Raw genomic sequence first — 21,865 nt, forward strand, 5'->3', positions numbered from 1 at the left:
GTCCAATTGATGTGATAGTCATTATTCAAGCATAACTCCAGCCAAACCTATTCAAAAAATAATTGACAGAAAATGTCGAATTAATGACAACATTAACAAACTTCGATTCTGGTTTCGACATTGATTTCTCTCACGTGTCATACAACCCAAATGCAGAAATTATTCCGATTCAGCTGGTTGTGACATTGCAATGCATTGATATTATGTCAGAAATTAAACTGGGTAATTCCGGGTCGGCTTGACGCATGAAGATATATACTAGAGCTTGTCAAAGTGACGTCAAACATCAGGAATGCAGATAAAGTCAATACTATCAGGGAATTTTAACGCATCTTTGAGGAACACTATTTCAAATGATGCATCAATTCAGTTTTTGAGATGTCCAAATGAAGAAAGAAAAGTTTACCGGAAAATCAAATGCACTTTTGAACCAATACCGAAACAATTTTTTTCCTAACACGTGCACTGAAATGCTTAGTAAAAGAAAGCAATGATTTGAGAAGTTTGACAACTCTGGAATATTGAACTAGTAGTATAGTTTTTTTTTTCAAATAAATTCAGGTAGCAAAAAATATTGGTTGGATAGTTATTTAAGGAAAAATTTCGCAACAAATGAATTGTTCAAAGATTCTTGTTTCGAAAGTACAATAAAAACAACTGACTGATAGTTTGGTTCAAATTGCTTTAACCTAATGCATATTCCCAGTTTAGACCATTTATATTCGAATCTTTTTTTTCTCAAAAGATGCAGAACGTTAAGCGCGGGTTTCCCCTTTACGAAAATCAAAAACTTATGGAGCTCGACACAAATGGGTTAACTTATTCCAAAAATAGTATGACAATTGAATCCACAATCTACCATACATATTCACTTATATACAAGTCCTCCTAATTTAACTATCTCCGAACACTACCGCCGTAGTTTATGTACTATTCATTCTTACTTTCATTTATTCGAAACATACTGAACCGACTCAGATGCAGCGCATTACCATCTAGCATTTTTTCGTTGGTTTCGCAGCGTGATGATCGCAGCTCCACTTAACTGTACTTTCTTTCTCCGTTCTGAGTTTTGGGGAAAACAACTTGCCAACAAATCGGCCACAACAACGAGTGCAGGGTTCTATACTTTTTTCCGCAACGATGGGGTTCAATGTTTATTAACTTTTATCGACTGTTGATTTTGTCAAACTATATAGAAATAAAAATATATTTTTCTCATTAATTTTAACATAAATAATTTAAAGAAATGATTATTAAAAATAATCAATTTATAATATAATAATCACCTTAATTTGATAACATTATTCTCAGTTAATTGTAAGTCAGGTAAGTATTGATTAATATCAAAGAAATAATAATTGATTTATTCTCAATAAACTTTGTAAAAAATATAGCGACTAAGAAAACATTACACTTTTTCTTTTTTTACGTTTATTTTTGCTTAATCTTTCAATTATTTTCTGGTTTAGCAGCTCTTGCTTTTATCATTCTATTAGTATGTAAGGGTTTCACATTGTTTGTTTTTCTTTCTTTTTATCGTAACCAGTAGTACGTAATTCTTGGGATGGAGGGTAACATAAATGACGTTCCACCTGTGTGAGTGTATTTTACAATAATTTATTGTAACTATTGGGATAAATTTTTCCCGCCTAGCTGGAGTATCTTGTCCCTATTTTGTGTGTTTGTCACATTATAAATTACCATAACTAGTCAATATTGCACGAACAGTTCCTTCGAAAGGGTTTTGTGTGATAATCTTTTCCTAGCTTACTATTACACATTTTGTTGCAGTTTCTATTTCGCATTACATTCGCTGATAATTATTTTCTTTTACTTCGACACAAACCGCAATACCGGTGTGACTTTCCCGAAATTATTTCAATCTTTCCGTTTAGCACCATCATCTCTTCAATCAAATTTCCTCTAATAGTACGTAAGTGGCGTGCATTCCAAATTTACTCTTTCGTCCCTTTTTGTTGCGTGCATGTGTGCTACTTGGATCGAATCTTGTTTGATGTCTGGCAGTCAAGAATAGCGATAGCGGATCGGTGGAATTGGCGATCAATAAATTCCGAATCGTTCTGGAATGGTTGCATTGAGTATTAGCTGGTGCAGTGCCAGCTTAAATACTGACCCATACGAGCAAAGTACCACATTTATTAGCTCAATATGAATATTAATATTTTATATTCATGAGGATTTTTCGAAGTTTATTTTAAAAAACACTGCATAAATACGCATTGTTTTGTCTGAGCGGAATATTTACAGACAAAAGCGATGCGATTCTTTGCTTACAATAACACTGTTTTTGTCGTGACCGTCTTTACTTTACCTTTTCAAAATTTATTCTGCACAAGAATATGTAGAACTTAATCGTGAGTATCTCTTGTTGTACTTAACCCAACAACTTTTTTTTCATCATGCTATCGAAAATATCATCAGCAATTTGTGACAAGATTTTCGTGAGTATGAGTTTTAGTTTTCATCATTCAAAATTCTAGTTTTCTAAAATGGTTGGTCAACGAGTATTAAAAATAAAAGCTCATGACGCTTGTTTGTCTTTCTCGTGAAGGTTTTGATGCAGTAAGCGACATAGTATTTTTGGGTTACCAACTGGGTAGGTGTAAAATGTAAAAATTGACACGTGTCATTCATTGTAGCCTGCACAGCTAACTTTCAATATCAATAAATTAATTAATAAACAACTTTTTAATAATTTATTAATTTTTAGTTTGACGTAAAGCCGCCATGACTAAGTTCAGTTTTTGCAATGACTGAGCGGAAATATATATTGGAGAAGCCAAGTGAAAGAAAAACTAACAGAAAAGATGAATTTTTGGCAAAAGATGCGCTCAGAGACAGGACTCGAACCTGCGTTCTTATGCATTCCGTGCATACGCGCTACCATTTCGCCACTCTGATCTTGCTTTAGCCACACTAAAACTCACAGACATGGTAGCAACGTACATCGAACATGGTCTACATATATATTTCCGCTCAGTACTTTGAAAATCATATCAGATGATCAACTTAGGCTGTGAACCATTTCGCGGTTAATTTTAACGTTTGGTTGAAATTTGACACTTGAGTGGTTATTTTGTGTCAAGTAGTTAAATTTAACTAAAACTGCAGCCCATTTCAAAATTTGACGGACGGAAAGTTTTTTGGATTTATTTGCCACTGGAAATAATTTTAACTAAAGAATTAGAATTAGAATTTGCATTGCAAGATTGTTTTCAGTGTCGGAAAATAATCATCGATCTGTCAAAAATAACCATGCTCTCAAGCAGGGTTATTTTTGAATTATAAATAACCGTTCGAGTATCAGATTTAAACCAAAAGTTAAAATTAACCGCGAAATGGTTCACAGCCTTAGCACAGACTAACAGACATGACAGTATGAGTAAATTCTTATGAAAATAATTTTTCGTGATGCACTAGTTCCATCTATATTGTACTGCGCGAACTATTTACTATCTGTACACCCCTTGTGTTATGTAAAAGTTTTTTTTACTAGTTGGTTTCCCCTCGTTTGTCAACACCGATCAGCTGCTTGCAGGGATGCCTGATTTCATCAAAATATTGGAAAATGAATCGTCACTATAAATTATTGGAATACGTTGATAATATATTTAACTTTTTCGCGATGTTTTAAGGTAACCATTTATTTGACTCAACGTTGTTCATCTAGACTATTATTTATTGTGTTGGTAGTTTTCACCCGAAATTAAGTGACGGCAGACCAGAAGCAAGTAAATATTGTAACAAAACGGGTTCGATTTTGTATTGCGTAAGAGGATGAGAAGTAGGCACAATTATGTATTTAGTTTTGGCAATATGTATCCTGCATGAAATTCGCATGGAAGTATACAAATCAATACATTACAGGTATGAATTCTGTATGAATGGCAACTCTGTTGGTAAATGAAAAAAATAAACACAGTCTAGATGACAGACAGGATGTTTTTGATAAGGTAACGTGGCGCCATCATGACACATGTGAGTACTGTCCCGAATAAAGGAATATTCGAAATGACCGTTAAAATGATTGAAGAATCTAATTTGAGTGTCCTGTCTGTTAGTCTGTGGCCTTAGTCTCTGTTGGCTGTCAAAGTTATTTACTTGAGTTCTATTTTCTCAGCATTCATATGCTCGAAATGTGTTCAATTATTAAACCAGAGAAAATGTAGCTTGATCAATTCAGTTCACTCTTTAGAAAAACAGTACACCAAAAATAAAACTTTAACCTAAACACTTCATGTGTTTCGAAGCCATTTCTTTGAAAATGACCAAAAACAGTCAGGTGTGTATTAGAGTGAATGAAACGTTTTTAAAAGAAGGTGAGTACCCGACCAACAAGCAGTAACAATTTTATAACACAGAGAACAGACATACAAGCTAGTACGAACTTTAAAAAAAAACTGTGTAAAGCATACAAATGAAAATCCGTGAAAAAATCAGTTGCGTACGACTTTGCATTGATTATTTATCATTGTTTGGAAGCTCGAACCCATAAGCGACTGCTGAGCTGCTGTTCGAAGCGACTCTACAGGAGAATTGCTACTTTATGATTGCTTTTTAAAACAACCATTAAATTTTCTATACACACATTGAAATCTTTACTTGGATGTCTGTTCTATGTGTTTATAACAAAATATAATTAAAAAATGCTAATATTTTCTGCTATTCTTTTAAAATATTAAAAAGTTATTTAATTTAGCATTTATGACTGTTTAGCATGACATTATTTAAACGGCTGAGTGCCACATAGTTTAGCAAACTCGTTTATGTATTTCTTAAATGCTTAAACTGGATAGAGCATATTTTTTCTTGCAAGAACGGGGCAAATAACTGCATGCAAAACCGGGATAAAACTAAGCTGGGTTTTCCAAAACAAATGTTTTGATTCTGGAACTCTGATTTGATATTGCTTTTATTTGCTCTGTTGGTGCCAAACTAAATTGCTGTATTCGTATTTGATTTTTTCGACACTAGTGGAAAAGAAATTTAGAAATTACTAATAAACAATGAAAACAAAAACAACAAAAGCCATCCATTTCAATATTTTCGAGCAGACGAACTGAGCCATGAATTTTAACTCGACTGATCATCTTTTTATTACGTTCAACCCGATTAGCAGTGACGTACGCCATTTCAGGGCACTTAATCTAGAGAGTTGGCCGATTCAAAACAAGGTAGGCCATTTTACTAGTTACTTGTAAATAGCAACGTTTTGCTACCTATCCAAATGTGGATAATATCATTTTAAGGTTAAGCATTCTATTATAAAGTTCATTAGAATTGTACTGAAAGTGATAAAAAAGAAAACACGTTGCGTTAATTCAGTGCGCGATTTCTCACTCAGACTCCGAATCAATCGTCTGGAGGCAATCTTACATTCAGAATCGGATGCTGCACAACAGTCTACTTTGATCCGGAATTAGGTCTGCTTACTGAATTCTATATTAAATTTTGAATGAAAATTCATGCTAAACTTGGTATGTGGGATAATGTTGAGGTCAGGAAAAGAAAATTTTCTGCTGAAACAGTTTATTATCAGAATAACGATGTTATAAATTTGCACACTTTGACTGTAGAAAGTCGCTACACTATTTCGAAATCAATTTGAAATGTATTCTAATCGTTATGGATTCAAACGCAACACTTGATTTTGAATGTATGAAACATTTAGTCTCAGATTTTCGATTGATTTGAAAAAAAAAACGGTATAGATGCATAACTGTAGGGTTAATATTTTATGTGATTCTGAATAAAACCAACAATGTGCTTGTTGTTGTCACTGTTTTGATATTTCCAAACGTTTGCTATTTCATTGTCAGCGTGTATGAGTTTGTATTCATTTGTTAGGAACAGAGATGCCAGATCTGCAGACTTGTGAAATTGTGGCGACTTTTTTTTGCTCGTCAGGTCAGTTTAGCGTATCATACTTTATAGAAAAATTTCTGGCAGCAAGACATACTTGCTGACTGCACTTTTTTGTTAGGATATATAGATTTTTGCAACCCTGTCTGAAGATATTTGAAATTTTTACCTGGCACCTCTGGTTAGGAATTACATTTTTGAATCAAGTTGCTGTACGAGGGCTTAAACAGTCCTATTTTATTGTCAAAAACATAACCTCACATAACTGTGGTGACGATAGAAAAAAAACCGCATTACTGCTACTAATATTTAAGTAGTACCCGATCAATCCAATTCCAACCCGCTGATGGCAGTTCTCGTCTGTGTGGGTGTCATCTTTTCAAGAAGATTCGTGATCTCTCGGACTAAGTTGGCATACAGCAGAAAACACATACATATATTCTGCCTGCAGTGGGGAACAAGATTCGCCTCTCGCCTGTCAATAAGTTGCACATTGATTTTATTTGATTTATTCTCACTTATGTGGCTACGTGTTTTTGTTTATCGTTTTTTCAAAAATGTGATAATGAAATACATTATACTGCCAAGCTCTGTGCACGCACCACCTTGATGGTGATATTGTTTCTATTACTGTTATCTACTCTACAAAAATATTTCGGGAGTGTGTATGTGTGTATGTTTTTAGCGTATGGAAGTACACATATCTGTCGATAGGTGGCAGGACTATACACGATAACAAACTTCTAACATTTAAAAGAAAATCAAAGAAAACAGATCTTTGACGAAGTAATTGAACAAAGGAAAAACAAACATTGTATAAACCTAATAGGAATATAATTATTTACAATAGTACGATTTGACAGCCGTTTAAATGAGGTAGTATTCACACAAAGTTAGGTTTCTCATGTTTCGTGTCGATAATAAGTTAGAGAAATTAAGAGTGTTGCGTCTTTTGAACAACTAGAGAAAAAAACTTAAACAAACTTAACAATTACGTGTAACACAATGCTGACGCTTTTTAAAATGAAGCTAAAATTGGTAATTATATCATATTGCACGTTGTTAGTAAAAATAATCAGGTTGTCTGCTATACACCTACTGTTTACATGTTAATCCTTAACGACTGAATGCTTGCGTGAGCGTGTCAAGTTACGTCTAGTTGAGTATGCAGCTCTGTAAATGCCTTCTTTTATTTCGTCTTATCTGGCCTTTCTTGACTGGTTTCGTTTCTGTTATACGGTCAACAACTATGGGAATGGTTCCGCTGTATATTTGTTTTGTTTTGTTTAGTTTCGCTTATTCTGGCGGCAGTAGAATGTATTTCATATTAATATATTTAGCTAGTGTACTTCACATAGTCCTTATACGACTATTTACAAACATTGTTTTCATACGCCAAAAAAGTTTTATGTTTCATCTTTGATTTTGTTTACCTCAGCTCAGTTTGTAGTAAATATTTTTCTATGTTATTTATAAATATTTGCTTTTCCATATTTTTTTTTTCACTTTTGTTATAAATATAAATATATTACCTTTACGCATTTTACTTGTGTTATTCAGCTGCTAAACTTAGAGTCAAACCTTTAACTTTCTCTTTCTGCTTGCAATATAAACGAACTGTGATTTTTTTTAGAAACGAAACAAACTAACGTTCACTGCATTTTTTTTGTCTAGAATCGAATTACTCGTGTAACTATAAATAATGAATAAATTATTACAACTGTATAACGTTCCCTATCAGTGACACTTGCTGGTCGCAACATTTGACTCCTTAAAATTCTAGCATGCCCGCGCTGCAATGTCAATTATATTGCAGATGGAGGTTGTTTGTTGTTACTCGTTTACTGACTCTGGATACAAATGTAACTCCAAAAAATTGTGACACCGTTTACTCGCTTGTTGAACACAACCAATAAACAATCTATCGAAAACTGCTAATTTCCAAAAACGGTTAAATATCGGTTGAGCAACATTTCGTTTACTAACTGTTCGGCGAAGTTCTTCCTAAATTTTGTGCAAATAACTGCATAGTTATGACAGGGGGTGGCAGGGAATTCTGACATTCAGCCCACCTTTCCGTGAATTTGAAATTCTAGCATTCCTCTAGCTTGTATTGTATTGCTCTAATCTCTATGCCAACTACTACACTAATGTCGACAGCGTAAATCAATTGGTATCGACGGATCTGGCTGTCCGTGATTACTTTTATGACCTTGATTATTTTTACCCTGTTTGTAGCTTACTTGTAAGCGTTTACCACGTCTACAGTGCAAAATATATGACCGACCAATTGTTTATCGTAGCAAACAAGAACCCAAGGAAAACTACGTTGTCTAAATGCTTACTGGTTTAGTTATACTAATTACTATGGTGAAATAGACTGTTGTTAGATAAGAGACAGAAATGCACTTCTAGCACAATATAGGATAAATTGTGCAGGATCAATTAGCAAATGAGATTTAAAAGTGATCGATTTAAGTCTGATACATTTACAGAAGACTAAATTGCGTTGGAATTCAAACAAACCATGTTTCAAGAATACATAAGTTAGGTAGCACTCTTCTGTCCCTACCAAACAGTTCCCTAGTTCCAAAACATGAGACATGTAACTCCGATCATCGCTAAAAAAATACGTCGTTTTCAACATGAGACCTACATTTTCCGAAAACCTCCCGATACAATTTAAACTTAGGTTCGTTTCTATGATTTTTGTTTTGATATTGAAACAACAATTCGTAAGCTTTAACACTCTTCTGGCAAGAAGAAATGTATTCATGGCAAAATGTTTTAATAGGTCACATTCAAAAACGAATTGTATCAAGAATTTTCAGTTTTCGAGAGTCTCGACTTCTATCGTTAGTCAATGATTGACCTGATCCAAAAGTTTACAAACAGACCAAAGCATACTGGCAATATAGCTTAAAGTGACCCTTACACCAGACGGTTTTGCCGTTCCCGTGATCATAGCAAGTAAGATCATGTCAACCAGAAGGAATATATAGTTTGAAAAAAACTTGTCATAAATTGATTTAGATTACGTAATAATAATTCCGGAATAAATTGTTGAAGTGAAACGAATAACTTGAATTTTGATATGCTTAGTATTAAGTATAAATTATCATTTACGATTTCGCTGTTGCTTAACTAAACGATCTTCCAAGTTGTCGACTTCAGAGCCTGATCAAACGGAAATTAAACAATGTTTCGAGCCGAATTCTGTTTGTACATTGTTTGACAGAAACACGTGATAAAACATAATAGAAATTAAATTGAGATTAAAAGAGCCATAATAAAATTTGATGTCGATTTCAACTACGTAAAATTTCACACGACTCTAATGTGACAAGCAGTGTTTCAAGATCATTCGATTCGGTTCCTATTTTTATAAAGGATGATTTTTTATTTCAAGGAAGCTCCCAGAATTGTGCCCTCATTTACCAGTTATCCTAGTAAAAGTTTTTCATAATCGTGTATAATTGTTGCCAGTCTACATGGGAATTAGAGAATCTTTTAAAAATGAGGTTAACTGGAAATCTTATTTTTCTCAGGAGACTTCTGACAGTTTTTGCGGTTGAATTTACCCTTAACAATATACAAAAATCACAGAACAAACCCTTCTTTGCACGGACAGATTTGAAAAAAATTGTAGGACGCTCGAAGAAAACCATATATTTCGATCGATGTGGAGTATGTCATATAAGTACTAACAACGGCAACCGTACCTTGATTTTTTTCATCCAATCCTTTAAAGTAGCATTAGTTTGAGTCAATCAGTATTTTTGATTCTAACTCATATTGCTACGAGGTTGTTTCTTAGGGTCAAAGTAAAGATTTACGGTGGCCATTGTTGTCCGAGTAATCAATAAATAGAGGTACGATTGTTTCATATATTGAAGATGGGGAGTACGGTTAACTTCCAATAAAGTGGTAGATACGAGTGAAGATTTTTAACTAAAAATATGTGAATGGCTACCCTAATTCTGTGATATTTGGAACATTTGCTTGTAGTTTAAAGATACGATACGCTGGTTTTCGGTTGTGTAGGTCTACAAACTATTACCTCATTAGTTTTCCTAGCCTGACAAACAATATCGAAGAAGGTAAACGCAAAACTATATTGAAAACTACTTGTAACTAATGAAAGTAAAATAAGTGCTAGTTCTATGTTGGCAGCTTCTAAGTGGGTTCACTACTGATAATATGTTCTGTTGGATGTTTTACTCCGATTATTGTAAATGGTTCTAGTATAGTTGTATACAAATCATGTGTCCAATATCGTACGCGGCTTTCGGTTTGATTAGCATCACTGCTAATCGGTTGTAGAATAATATTTTATGGTTGTTGAGCACACATATCGGAAAATGTTCTGACTCCGTTAAATGAGCCCAGAATTTGGCTAACGACACCCTGTGGCACAGTTGTAATATATATCTTTTTTTCGAAATAATTACCAATATTTGGTACAATTAAAACGACTAAGCTTGCTGGTAAACGATATCATAATTTTTAGATGAGAAAATTTGATCTACGATAACAAAAATTATAGTTTTTTTTTAAATTGTGTGAATATAAAATCCTTTTAAATGCAACAAAAATAAACGAAAATATACACTAAAGTAAAATTACAAAACAAGCAAGGCCTCTGTTAAAAAATTAACAAATGTAATATTTAGTGTGGCTGTATCAATTGTTCTTCCCGAAAGAAAGACAACTCATAAATCCGATTCGCCTTTTGCGTGACCGATACGTTTGACAGTTTGGCAGGCTATCGCATCTCCTCCTGTTCCACCGCTGTTCCACGAGGGGAAGCAGCGGATTGCCGAGAACGAACTACCATCGGTGTCGAACAGCCGCCCTCGGTATGACCATCAGCTGAACGTTTCTTCCGACGGCTGTTGTCGTCTTCGCGATGGTCGTAGAAATCGTCGCCGCCGCCGCTGCTAATGCTATTAGTGTAAAGATTCCCAACGCTACTGCTACGTCTACCGTAGAGACTATGACCGTTCTCGAGATTCTTCCAGTTGCCGCTGAGTCTGGTGCTATCTTCGCTGCGAAGACTATCCAAATAAGACGGTGAAATGCTAGCCGCCAGCATGGTGGATGATCGTGCGGAAACCGCTCGATCACTAACAGGTACATTGGTTGTTGCTACCATGTCGGTATATTGGTTGGTGACTACTGCAGAGGAACTATCTATTTCTACGCTGCTAACACTAGCATAATGGATGTTATTACTACTGTGACGTCTACTGTACTGTTGTGATGGATACTGCTGATGCTGTTGGTAGTAGCCATACTCGGCACTACTGCCTCTGCTAGTGTGAGATTGGCCGTAGGTAGGCGGCCAATGTTTTCTATATCAGTCGGATGTTCCACTTTGTGAGTTCAGACCGGGAGACGAGGACGCGGCAGATGCAGCTGCTGCAGCCGCTACGGCCGCCGCAGCCGTTGCATTCGGAATGGGGAAATCGGCTTTGAATGGATTCAGCCCGTAGTTTGCATTCGCCGCCGCTGCAGCAGCTGCTGCGTTCAGCTCAGATTTGAAACTATTCGCCACGGCGGCTGCTGCCGAAAAGTCTGACTTGAAACTGTTGGCCGCTGCCGCAGCCGCCGAGATCGCAGCAGCCGCTGCGGCAGCCTGCGACGCCATTGCTGGAGACATCATGTTATCAAATTTTCGCGTGTCCGGATTGAACATCGGATGCTTAAACTTGCAGTGTGTACGCAGGTTGTCACTTCTGGTGTATGTCGCCCGGCACAGCGGACACTCGAATCGGCCCGGAAAGTGCACGTGATAGTGGTTGCGTATGTGCGTCACCACTTTACCGCACAGTTTGCAGCGATGCAGATTACAGCCACCAGATAGACGTTCAAAGGTCAGCCGCATATGCCAGGCCTTCGAACCTGTGGGAAAGATAACACACAAAGAGACGGGGACAGCAAAAACAGAGAGAGAAGAATGTCACACGTTGTTCGATTTGTTTTTGTTTTATGCTTAAGTATTGATTCGTATTTTTTTTCTGAGCACCTGTGTATTGTACTATTTGACTAGAATGAAAATAAAAAGGAAACGAAGGAAGACAACAAACAAACAAATAAACGAAAAATAGTAAGGAACATAAAAGTAAACTGCAAAAATAAACATGAATGGGACAGAAGAAAACATATAAAAACAAACGCAATGAACAGAAATAAGTGAAAGAAGAAACGGAAGAATGAAATCAACCAAAACTGTACAAAAATATATATATATATATATATATATATAAACAGTTAGGTATTGCTCTTTTATGTCGCGGTTTTAATACAGGTTTAGTTTTAGATTATTTCGCTGAACTGTGGTTTATTTTGCATTTGCAGCGGAGGCGGAGGTTATAAGTACAATTGTTTTGACAGATTAGATACAAAGAAGAGAATCCAATTACGTATAAAATACACTTAAACAAGATAGAAATATATGTATAAGATTTGGGCACCGTTTTGCGAGGTATAGAAAGTAAAATTTGAATAATACACCTATTCGGAAACAACGTAACTCCAATGAAAGTACAATAAGTGGGCTCAAAGAACAATAACACCTTTAATTTTGCTTCAAAATTACTTTGCTTATTTAGTAAATGTGTGTATGAGAGAGAAAGATGAATAATCATTTGCTTAGCATTTGTTTGTATAGATAAATAAAAAAAATCACCAACCAGCACCAACGCAAAAAGTTTCAATCAACGATTAATATTTCGAATAAAAAAATATAGTTACAGAAAAACAATCGCTTATGAGGCACACGCTCAATTCGCTTCTCAACAAACAAAACTTGTGTCAAAATACGATAACGAAGTAGAGTCATAACTGAAACACTGGTTTACACGTTGTTAAAAGCAAAGTACACATTCATATTATTAGTGTTAAAAATATTATTTACACAGCGAAATTTATAAAACAGGCTAGCAGAGAAACACTTAGAATGATCCGACATTTTTTTTTTATTTTCGCAGAGATATAGATTAAAATTATGATTCTTCAGCATTGCTTTGGAGGTAAGAATACACATCACTAAACACTGGTCGAGTGGAACTTGAAAGCGCACTATTGTTGATTGCGGTTCGTCGAATGTGAATGGATTCCATGATAAATAGGGAACAACAGAGATATATATATATATATATATATATATATATATATATATATATATATATATATATATATATATATATATATATATATATATATATATATATATATATATATATATATATATATATATATATATAGAGGGCACAGTCAAGGCTGACAAAGTGCGAGACAAACAACCATTTTGTTGTTGGCGATTAATCATTGACGGGTTGACAAATTGATGACATTGGTGGCGGTATTATTTTCCGTGTAGAAAAAGAATGCATCCTGTTTCATACACAACAAAGATCAACGAACAGCGAGAGACAGCGGGTGTGGGTATGAAGAAAGAGAGTGTCTGTTTTTTTGGCGGGCGAAAGAGACATCAGTATCGGGTATAACCAAAGAGAATAAAAATCAAGGGACAACAACAACGATAAATCAGAATATGAGTCAATTTTAATTTCACGTGTAATCATGGTAGAATACAGTACAACATCGAGGTGTTGATTTATATTGAGGTTGATACAGCCATGCTTTCATTATCGACGATTTAAAATCGAACAAAATAAAATTCAAATAAAAGTAAACAAACTGAGAAGAAATAATCCGACTCTTTTTCATTGCGAAAGAGGTCATCGTATATGCTTATACATTTTTAAATCAGTCTACTGTAGTTATAATGCAATTCCCCAAAAACTCAATTTTTTCTTAACGGGTGGTGATATCAAGAACGCGTTAAAATGAATCCTGGCTTATGCGAACTCAATCACTATTTTGTTGAGCAATAAAGGAACAGAAAATATTGATGGTCATTGTGGCACGACAGGTAAAAATATTTTGTAATTTTCAGTCTATTTCCAAGCATATATTTGAAGCAGGAAATTGAATCTAAAATTACTTTACAGTTCTTTCATCTTCAAGATACTCTAAAATCAAAACTAAGTGTTAATTTAAAAATATACTCTCATTCATTGAAAACAACAATGCATTCTAATTTAGTTCTACATCAATGATGGTTCTCATCTAATTGTCGATTCAACTGATTTTTGTTTCATAGTATTATTGATTTACATGACGTGTAAATTTCATTTTTTTTTTCTGTGTAGAGAAACGTGATTCTAGAACGTCGATAATTCAATTATACCCACATTTTTATTAGTTCAAATTATGATTGTGGGATACAATTAGGGTGATCAAATTTTTGTACTTGTTTTGTTTCTTTGAATATTTCTTGTCAATACTAGAATTGTACCATTACCCAATGAGAACTTCAACAGAATGATCGATTGTGTATTGGCAATGGTTTGATGATTTTCTAAAATTTAGCATCGGTTTCGTCTTTAGACCGCAGTCACAGAAAGCTCATGTTCCACTTCGGAATAATATAATATAATGATTTTGCTATGCTTTTTCTATTTGTTTCGATTTTAGAAACAACATTCCGACATAAAATTTCATATACATTTGAAAATTGGTTTGCTAATCGTGTTCGATGGTAAAAACTTATAAAATTTTCAGGTGACGCAAATCCAAGTTCGTAATTTGTAAAACGATTGAATTTGACCAAAATGATTTAAGTATGTGTCAAACATACTTAGCCTTTCAAGCAGACGTGTAAACTTACAAATGTGTCAGAATGCAATGAATATGAGTTAGATAAACTGTAAAAATTCGACATTTTTGACGTTCGAATACGTCGGTCCCAGAAGATATAAAATGACTCGTTGAAACTAGGAAATCCCGATTATATTCGTGCGTTTTATTCACCAAGCGTAAATTTCGTTTTTCCTAAGAGTGTACATCAAATGGCTTGTAAGACCAGTGCCCTATGCATCGAATCGTCAATCCGTTGTTTTGACATCAATGTAAACAGCGAATGAAAGAAAAGACTCGGAACAATTTAAATTCGAAAGTACTCGTGGTAGTAGAATGGTAATAGTTATCATTGCAACTTGACCGGAAACCAAATCACAATTTCCCGGGCTGTAATTTTGCCAATCAATAACTGCACTGCTGATTGAATTTTTCCAAAGCAGAGTCGAGTGAAGTTTTTAAAATTGTGGCTATGTATCGTTCATATCTGAAAGATAAAGATCTGAGCTGCTAAATGTCACTATCAACTAGCAACTTTGCACGACGAAGATTGGAAAGCTTATGTCACTGCACTGCTGTCAATCAGGCTCTACCAATCATCATATATTGAGTGTCTGAGAGCCGATCTGTCATAGCTTAAATTCTCTTGATATTACACTCACCAGGACGCTCATTGATTGCCGATGCGATTGATATTATCTTCATTTCTCCTGTCACTGCTTGATTATGATGTGACTAAATATTAATCAAGCAGCATGAACATTGAATTAAATTCATTTACACCAATAAACTCCGAAGTTCGATGACTTTTTGCAAAGAACAATTAACTTTATCAATTTATGTCTATGTTAGTACTCTCATGGAATTTTTTACTTCAACAGGGAACAGAAGAATGAGAGAGATAACAAAAAAGTCGTCTGTCTTTGACTGAGTATACTTCTACTTGGTCATAGAACTATCGAGTATCTCATTTGACAAACACTTTGGCCGTACCGATTACAATTGACGATGATTTTAGTCAGTCTGTCAAGGTCATTTGACATGACTGACAATTTGCAGCTCTAATAAAGATGAATTGACTCAATGAAAACTAGATCCGAAGAAATGAACATGAATTCTTGATTACACCTCCACAGCCTACTGCTGGAATCGAATTAATTTCACGAATGAGATTTCACACGAAATTTACATAACCAAGACAGCTAGGAGGACAGCTATTAGTAGTTTGTTTACATTTGAGAATGTAAACTTACTGTCAAGCATAGACTATATTCATTGCGAGTGCATTTGTGACGTCATCTCACAAAACCTAATATGAACTCAGCGAAACTAATCACAATATTAGATAAAAAGTTGTAGGTTCTATTATCATCGATTTTCGTGATTTGTAGTTTAAGAATAAGATTACGCCTAGATGATATACTAACGATTAGTTGAAACAGATGTAACTGGATCTGATTTTTTTTAAATAAATACAAAACTTTTTCTATTCTTTTATTCTAATACAATGAATAATATGAGTCTCCATAGAAGAAGAACAAGATTGAGTTCGCAGTGACCAGGATTAATCCACACCTACAATACGTAAGCCAAAGATTACCCTTAAACATAAAAGTACTTTATTTTTATACGTTGTCTCCCAAAAACCATGAGCCCTAGGCTTAGAGTTCCTCTAGCGAATGGTGGTTTTCGTGAGTTCACTAAATTTGACTGTTTTTGAAAATAGATCCAAGTTCATGGAGCAAAAGTCCTACAGCAAAACAAACAACGAATTGGGCTTTTAAAACCGTGCCACAAAGTGAGTTATCATCGACATTGTTGGGAAAACGGGTTCGATCATTTGGAAACAAACATATGCCTCAAAATGTTAGAGTTGTTTGATTTCTATGAGTTTGTTCTAGGTTTCATTGCGTGCTTACATACATAACTACTTGAACCTGCTCTCTCCAATGAATTTTTTTACAAGGATTCATACGTTATCAATTTGTTTTTTTTGTTTGTTTGTTTGTATTGTTTGTTTTTATATAAATATAGTTTTCTATATAAAAAATATATCTATATATTATTCTACTTTAATCACCCTACTGTGTACATTGTTATTTATTTCTTAGATTATGTTCAAATATTGCAAACATTGGAGATAACCGAAATAAGGTCTAGAAGTAACGTTCAACCGAGTAAACTTCAATTCTTAAACAGAGTAAAGATTTCTTATATTTCATTTATGTTTTTCTTACTTGCGATACTAATAATTCTAGTCGTTTGCATTACATCCCTTAAAATACCGTTCGCGTATGGAAGTCTCAAACAAATTCTACTGTTGCACTACTAAGGGATTTATGGTGATGCATCGTTAAGCGATGCACCAACTAAAGTTTTCACTGACATACTCGGAGAAAGAGGGGGTCCACCAGTGGTGACTTAAAACCTAGAAGACTAGATGAAATCGACACGCTTTACATAAAAGCATTCTTCTTGCATCTAAGCCGCTGTTTGTTCCTGGCGGCGTTTAATCACATGTGCACGATGTGATTGTAGAACCGGTCCCTAAGCTCCGGATGTTTGACCTTGCAGTGGGCTTTCATGTTATCGCGGCGGGTAAACTTCTGGCCACACACGGGGCACTCGTGACTCTGCGGTCGGTGAATGTTCGCGTGGTGCCAACGATTCGAGACCGTTTTGTGACAACTGACGCAACTGTATAACGTCGGGAAGGTCCCGGTCAGCTGAATGAACAAGGAAGAATAATCTATATTGTGATCACGACGCGTGGAACTGGACGAACGGCTGTTTTCATTGCTGGAACCACCACCAGGTCCGGGAAGCCCGCTGCAGTGTCCTCCAGCACCGCCACCGCCGCCGTTGGTAGAACTGGTACTGGGTGGTGTGTTGGAGACCAGCGACGCACAAGTTGACTGCTGCTGCTGGCTAATGCCGTTCAATCGGTGATGGTCTATCAGACTGCCAGGCCCAGACGGTACTCCGGCACTGCCCGAGTTTCCATTACCGACTACGTGGTCATGATGCAACAGGCCGGGATGGTGCCGGGACGCCATCGCTAGGCGCAACATTCGGTCACCTGTAAAGCACACAGGCACACAAGAATTGGCGTCACCGGTGCGCCTCACCACACACACATACACGCACAACAGATACAAACAGAAATATGCAGTTTGGTGGGCTTTTCAACTACTACTTTTAAGTCGTTTAGGCGTCAACTAGATTGTTTAGCTTTTGTATATATAAGTATATATATATATATATATATATGGTGAATAGAACGATCACTATACTATGCTCAATGCTTACTAGTTTCGGTTGAAGTTGAAGGATTTTTTTTTCTTGGGAATGAAATTGCGTATATTTTGAACATTTGGCGGTAATCAATACTTGGGTTGTTGCATGTTGTTTTTGGTTGTTTGGTGAACTCGGATGCACTAACACTCATTAAATACTTCCAGTAATAATGAAAACAATGATTAATAATCAAACACAAAGATTGAAACTCAACTAGGAACTCAAAACTTTCTAATTTCTTTGATTTCTTTAGCATTAGGGAGCAGCACCTTCACAAGTTGGTAAAAACAAACACAGATGTGTTGGCTCTGGGCGTTTTGGTTGCTTTACATTACGCATTTGCTGCATGATGGAACTATAATAATGGGTAGTGCTGTTGGATAATTGGATGTTCAGCGCATCTAAAGGAGGTGGATTTGGCTCGTGGAGCTCTATAAATACTATATCCTATTTGGTGTGAGGTATTTCAAAGCGTTCCGGATGATAGAAAAACATCCATCCTGGATGGGTCAACTTAGCTATATGGTGGGATTGGGCTGCCAGGGAAGTGTGTATTTGCAACTAAAGGGATTCTAAGTTGAAAACGACATCTGATATTGCTTTCGTTGTTCAATGGATATGGTCCAGGTGTAGTCACAGTACTCTTGTTAGTATTGTTTTAAGAAATAAAAAGGTATATGTATTCATATTGATTACTAGGTTGTTTGTATACAAGATCTATGTTTATAATACAACACTAAAGAATCTAGATATTTTTCAGTTTTCTGTTTCATGAACTAACACAAGCTTTGAAGTAACATACAAAATCAAATAGAACGTAAAAGATAACAAAAACTCATTCTGGAAGCAGACACATTTTGGTAGGATAATGTCACGTTAGATCGAGTAGTCAAAATCAAAATTGTGACATTATAACAAGAGTATGGAGTGTGCAATTGTGAATTTCAACTTCGAAAAGTAAATGTTTTCCTTCGTATACAAGATTTGTAACTCAAAAGCAGATTGAAATCCTTATCGGATTCTAATCGCGCTAGCCCAAGAAGCATCGAATACGTTGTAATATTCTCTTCGTTAATCGAGCATAGATATACTGTTAGTCAAACAAACATCTCGCCGTGAACTTCGTCAGATAATGGTGGCAAATAAATTAACCCCTACCATTCCACCCATTCTCAAAACAAGCAAAAGTGTCATCGGAATTGCGTCTCTCAGTTTCCCGAGAGATGAAAACAATCACTTAGCACACAAACTACGAGGTAAATTTACTTTCTGGGTGCAGAAAAGCTTAAACCCGTCTCCTGACAGAGCAAACAGTCAATAGACGGTCCGACCCCTTTTCCGGCTGCACTCCGGATAATCACTAAATTATTCATTGAATGCATAAACCAAACTAACTTTATCAAACTATCCCGGAGCAATTTTGCTGTGCATCTTTCCTTTGAAGTTATGTGGGGTGTTCGCTACTGGTTCGCAGTTGTCGTTATGCTGACTAGTTGCGCCCTCTCGAGGCGAGACAATTTCGATTATATAATTACTCCGATTTCAACCGGTCTCCACTGCTCCTTTTCCGCCTGGCGTTAATCATCGACGCTTGATAGGATGTCACGACTGTTTCTATGTATGGATTTGTTCCCGATCTTACGAAAATTGTTGAGGTCCTGTGCGACTCCGAATTTACCGATTTTCGGAATAGCTTTATACGGTTCGAAATTGAAGCATTACTTCAGTTGGATGCCTAGTGTTAACATAATAATCATTTCAATTCAGATACTGTCATACATTCCAATTGAACAAATTTCAAATCGGATAATTCCAAATAGGATTATGCTATCAGCGCCGCACAGAATATATTCCTATCTAGTTCCAAAAACTGTGAAACTTATTAGGCACATGAATTTAACCAAAATCCGGTCGCAATCATCGGGCACCAGATAGATTCGGTTGTTACATCAGAGTAGGAATTCCAATTCGAAAACTGTCAGAAAACATTTCATTCACTCGAAGTGTTGAACTGGTCCAACTGCATTTTACTGACTTGAAGTCAATCGGTCATTGTCATTGTTCTATCTCCGTAGGTCCGGAAATAGTCACCCGTTTCAACAGTTTCTTCGTACAAGTATCCAATCCGGCCAATTGGAATTGATTCAGGACATGTATTTGTTGTTATCCAGCAGTTGGATCAAATTTAAATATGATTTCGAAATAGTGAAAAACGTGAGGCCATTTCAAAAGTCTGTAAATTTTGACGAAAGTTCTCGAAGAAATTCGATTTTTAAAAATTGCAAATAAGTCTGCAACAAAAATATCTACAGTACTTTAGGAGAAATCTGCAGATTTGTAGATAAATCTGCAGACCTGGCATCTCTGGTATGAGCTGACATCTTAGTGAGCGGTGATGCCACTTTCCTCTGTGGCCAAATTCGTAGTTTCAGTATCAAGTGTACTTATACTCGTACATTTACTTAAAATTAACAGCTTGGAGCTCTAATCCATAAGGGCAAACTTCTAGAAATGAGTGAACGGCGGCGAATAGATGTATGAATACTTTCCTAACTGGACATGTAGAAAAAAATAATGAAAGTAATGTGACAATATTTAATTATTTAACGATGATATTCAGAGAAATAATCCGGAATCTGGGAATTTCTGTAAAAATAATCCAAAATCCGTAGATTTTATGTAATTCATCCGTAGATCCGTAGATCTACGAATGGATGTATGAATACTTTCCTAACTGGACATGTCAAAAAATTTATGAAACTAATGTAACAACATTTAATAATTTCCCGATGATATCTAGAGAAATAATGCGAAATCTGGGGATTTCTGTAAAAATAATGCACAATCCGTAGATTTCATGTGATTCATCCGTAGATCCGTACACGGAAAATAAAAACTACCTATTATTTGACTTCTTTTTACTTAATTTTGAGTACTTCCTTTCATTCGCTCCTTCAATTGTTGTCAAAATACAAAGAGCAAAACCACCCAACAGCGAGAGTTTCGTTCAATAAGCTAAAATTAAGTAAACCGTATTAACTTGAAATTGAGTCAATATGACTCAACTATAGAGTAAATATAACTCATCTTTGAGTATTTTTTTGCACGTGTCTTACGAAAACTACCTAAAGCCACTTTACCTAAAATTAGCTTATTGAACGAAACCCCCAAATTGGGTGGAATGTACTTAAAATTAGGTTGATTTGCGGTTCCGTGTAGATCTTCGGATATATCCGTAGGGATGGTCAGCGTTGCCAGGTCATTTTTCCAAAAATCTATCTGTAGCATATCGGTATCTGAATCTCATCAACATAAGTTCACGGAAATGTCACCAAAGCAAAAGTTGAGCAAAAAAAAGGTCTCGTAGAAACCTTTTCTCCTCTCTATCCATGCTATCAACGAAAATCGGTATTTATCTGCACGATCCGTGAATTTTCGGTATTTTGGTAGTACATTTCTCTACTGCGGTATAGAGGATATCTGTATAAACATCGATAAATCGGTATACCTGGCAACGTTGGGGATGGTATCGCTGCTAGTGAGTGAGTTTACAATGACATTTGCTCTGTTTATAGACAGGGTTGAGAGGGCCGTACCGAGGATTTCGTTTCGGGAGGGGCCAGTTGACTTCACCAGTTCCGAAAGCACCGGAAAAAAGCAGTTGAAAGTAGTGGCACTCACTGACCCTGATTTCTTAGATAATGCTACGGCATCTCTTTCCAAAAGTACAGTTTTGTTTTATTTCGGGAGGTCTCCTCTAGGTATGTGCCTGAGGGTTGCCACATTTAAATCTATATTTTCCAGGAGAAAAATCTAAATCTGTATGGGCAATCTAAAGTTGTGTTCCACAACTAGAGGCGTACGTGTAAAGGAAAGCCTTGTTATTACATTCCTGTAGTGGAATTTGACCTTCTGTTCCAACAGACTTCGCAGCCGATTCAGAGTGTACAGAACCATTGCATGGCTGGTGCTACGA

General features: G+C 35.8%; 1 protein-coding gene across 25 annotated transcripts in view; it reads right to left on the reverse strand.

The window, feature by feature from the left end:
- Positions 1-21,865, reverse strand: part of LOC131425391 (sex determination protein fruitless) — a 761,905-nt gene that overhangs the window by 8,461 nt on the left and 731,579 nt on the right. For 20 of the 25 annotated variants that reach the window (XM_058587242.1, XM_058587249.1, XM_058587241.1 and 17 more), the window contains one exon: positions 13,248-17,671. The exons of 3 other annotated variants lie outside the window; for them this stretch is intronic. In XM_058587242.1, coding sequence (XP_058443225.1) covers positions 17,106-17,671 — 566 coding nt within the window. In that variant the 3' untranslated portion in view covers positions 13,248-17,105. Of the gene's footprint in view, positions 1-1,940; positions 11,791-13,247; positions 17,672-21,865 lie in introns of those variants that run through there. 2 more of the 25 variants (XM_058587257.1, XM_058587244.1) reach the window with 1 other exon arrangement.

This window comes from Malaya genurostris, chromosome 1 (genome assembly GCF_030247185.1).
Source record: "Malaya genurostris strain Urasoe2022 chromosome 1, Malgen_1.1, whole genome shotgun sequence".
Taxonomy (NCBI): domain Eukaryota; kingdom Metazoa; phylum Arthropoda; class Insecta; order Diptera; family Culicidae; genus Malaya; species Malaya genurostris.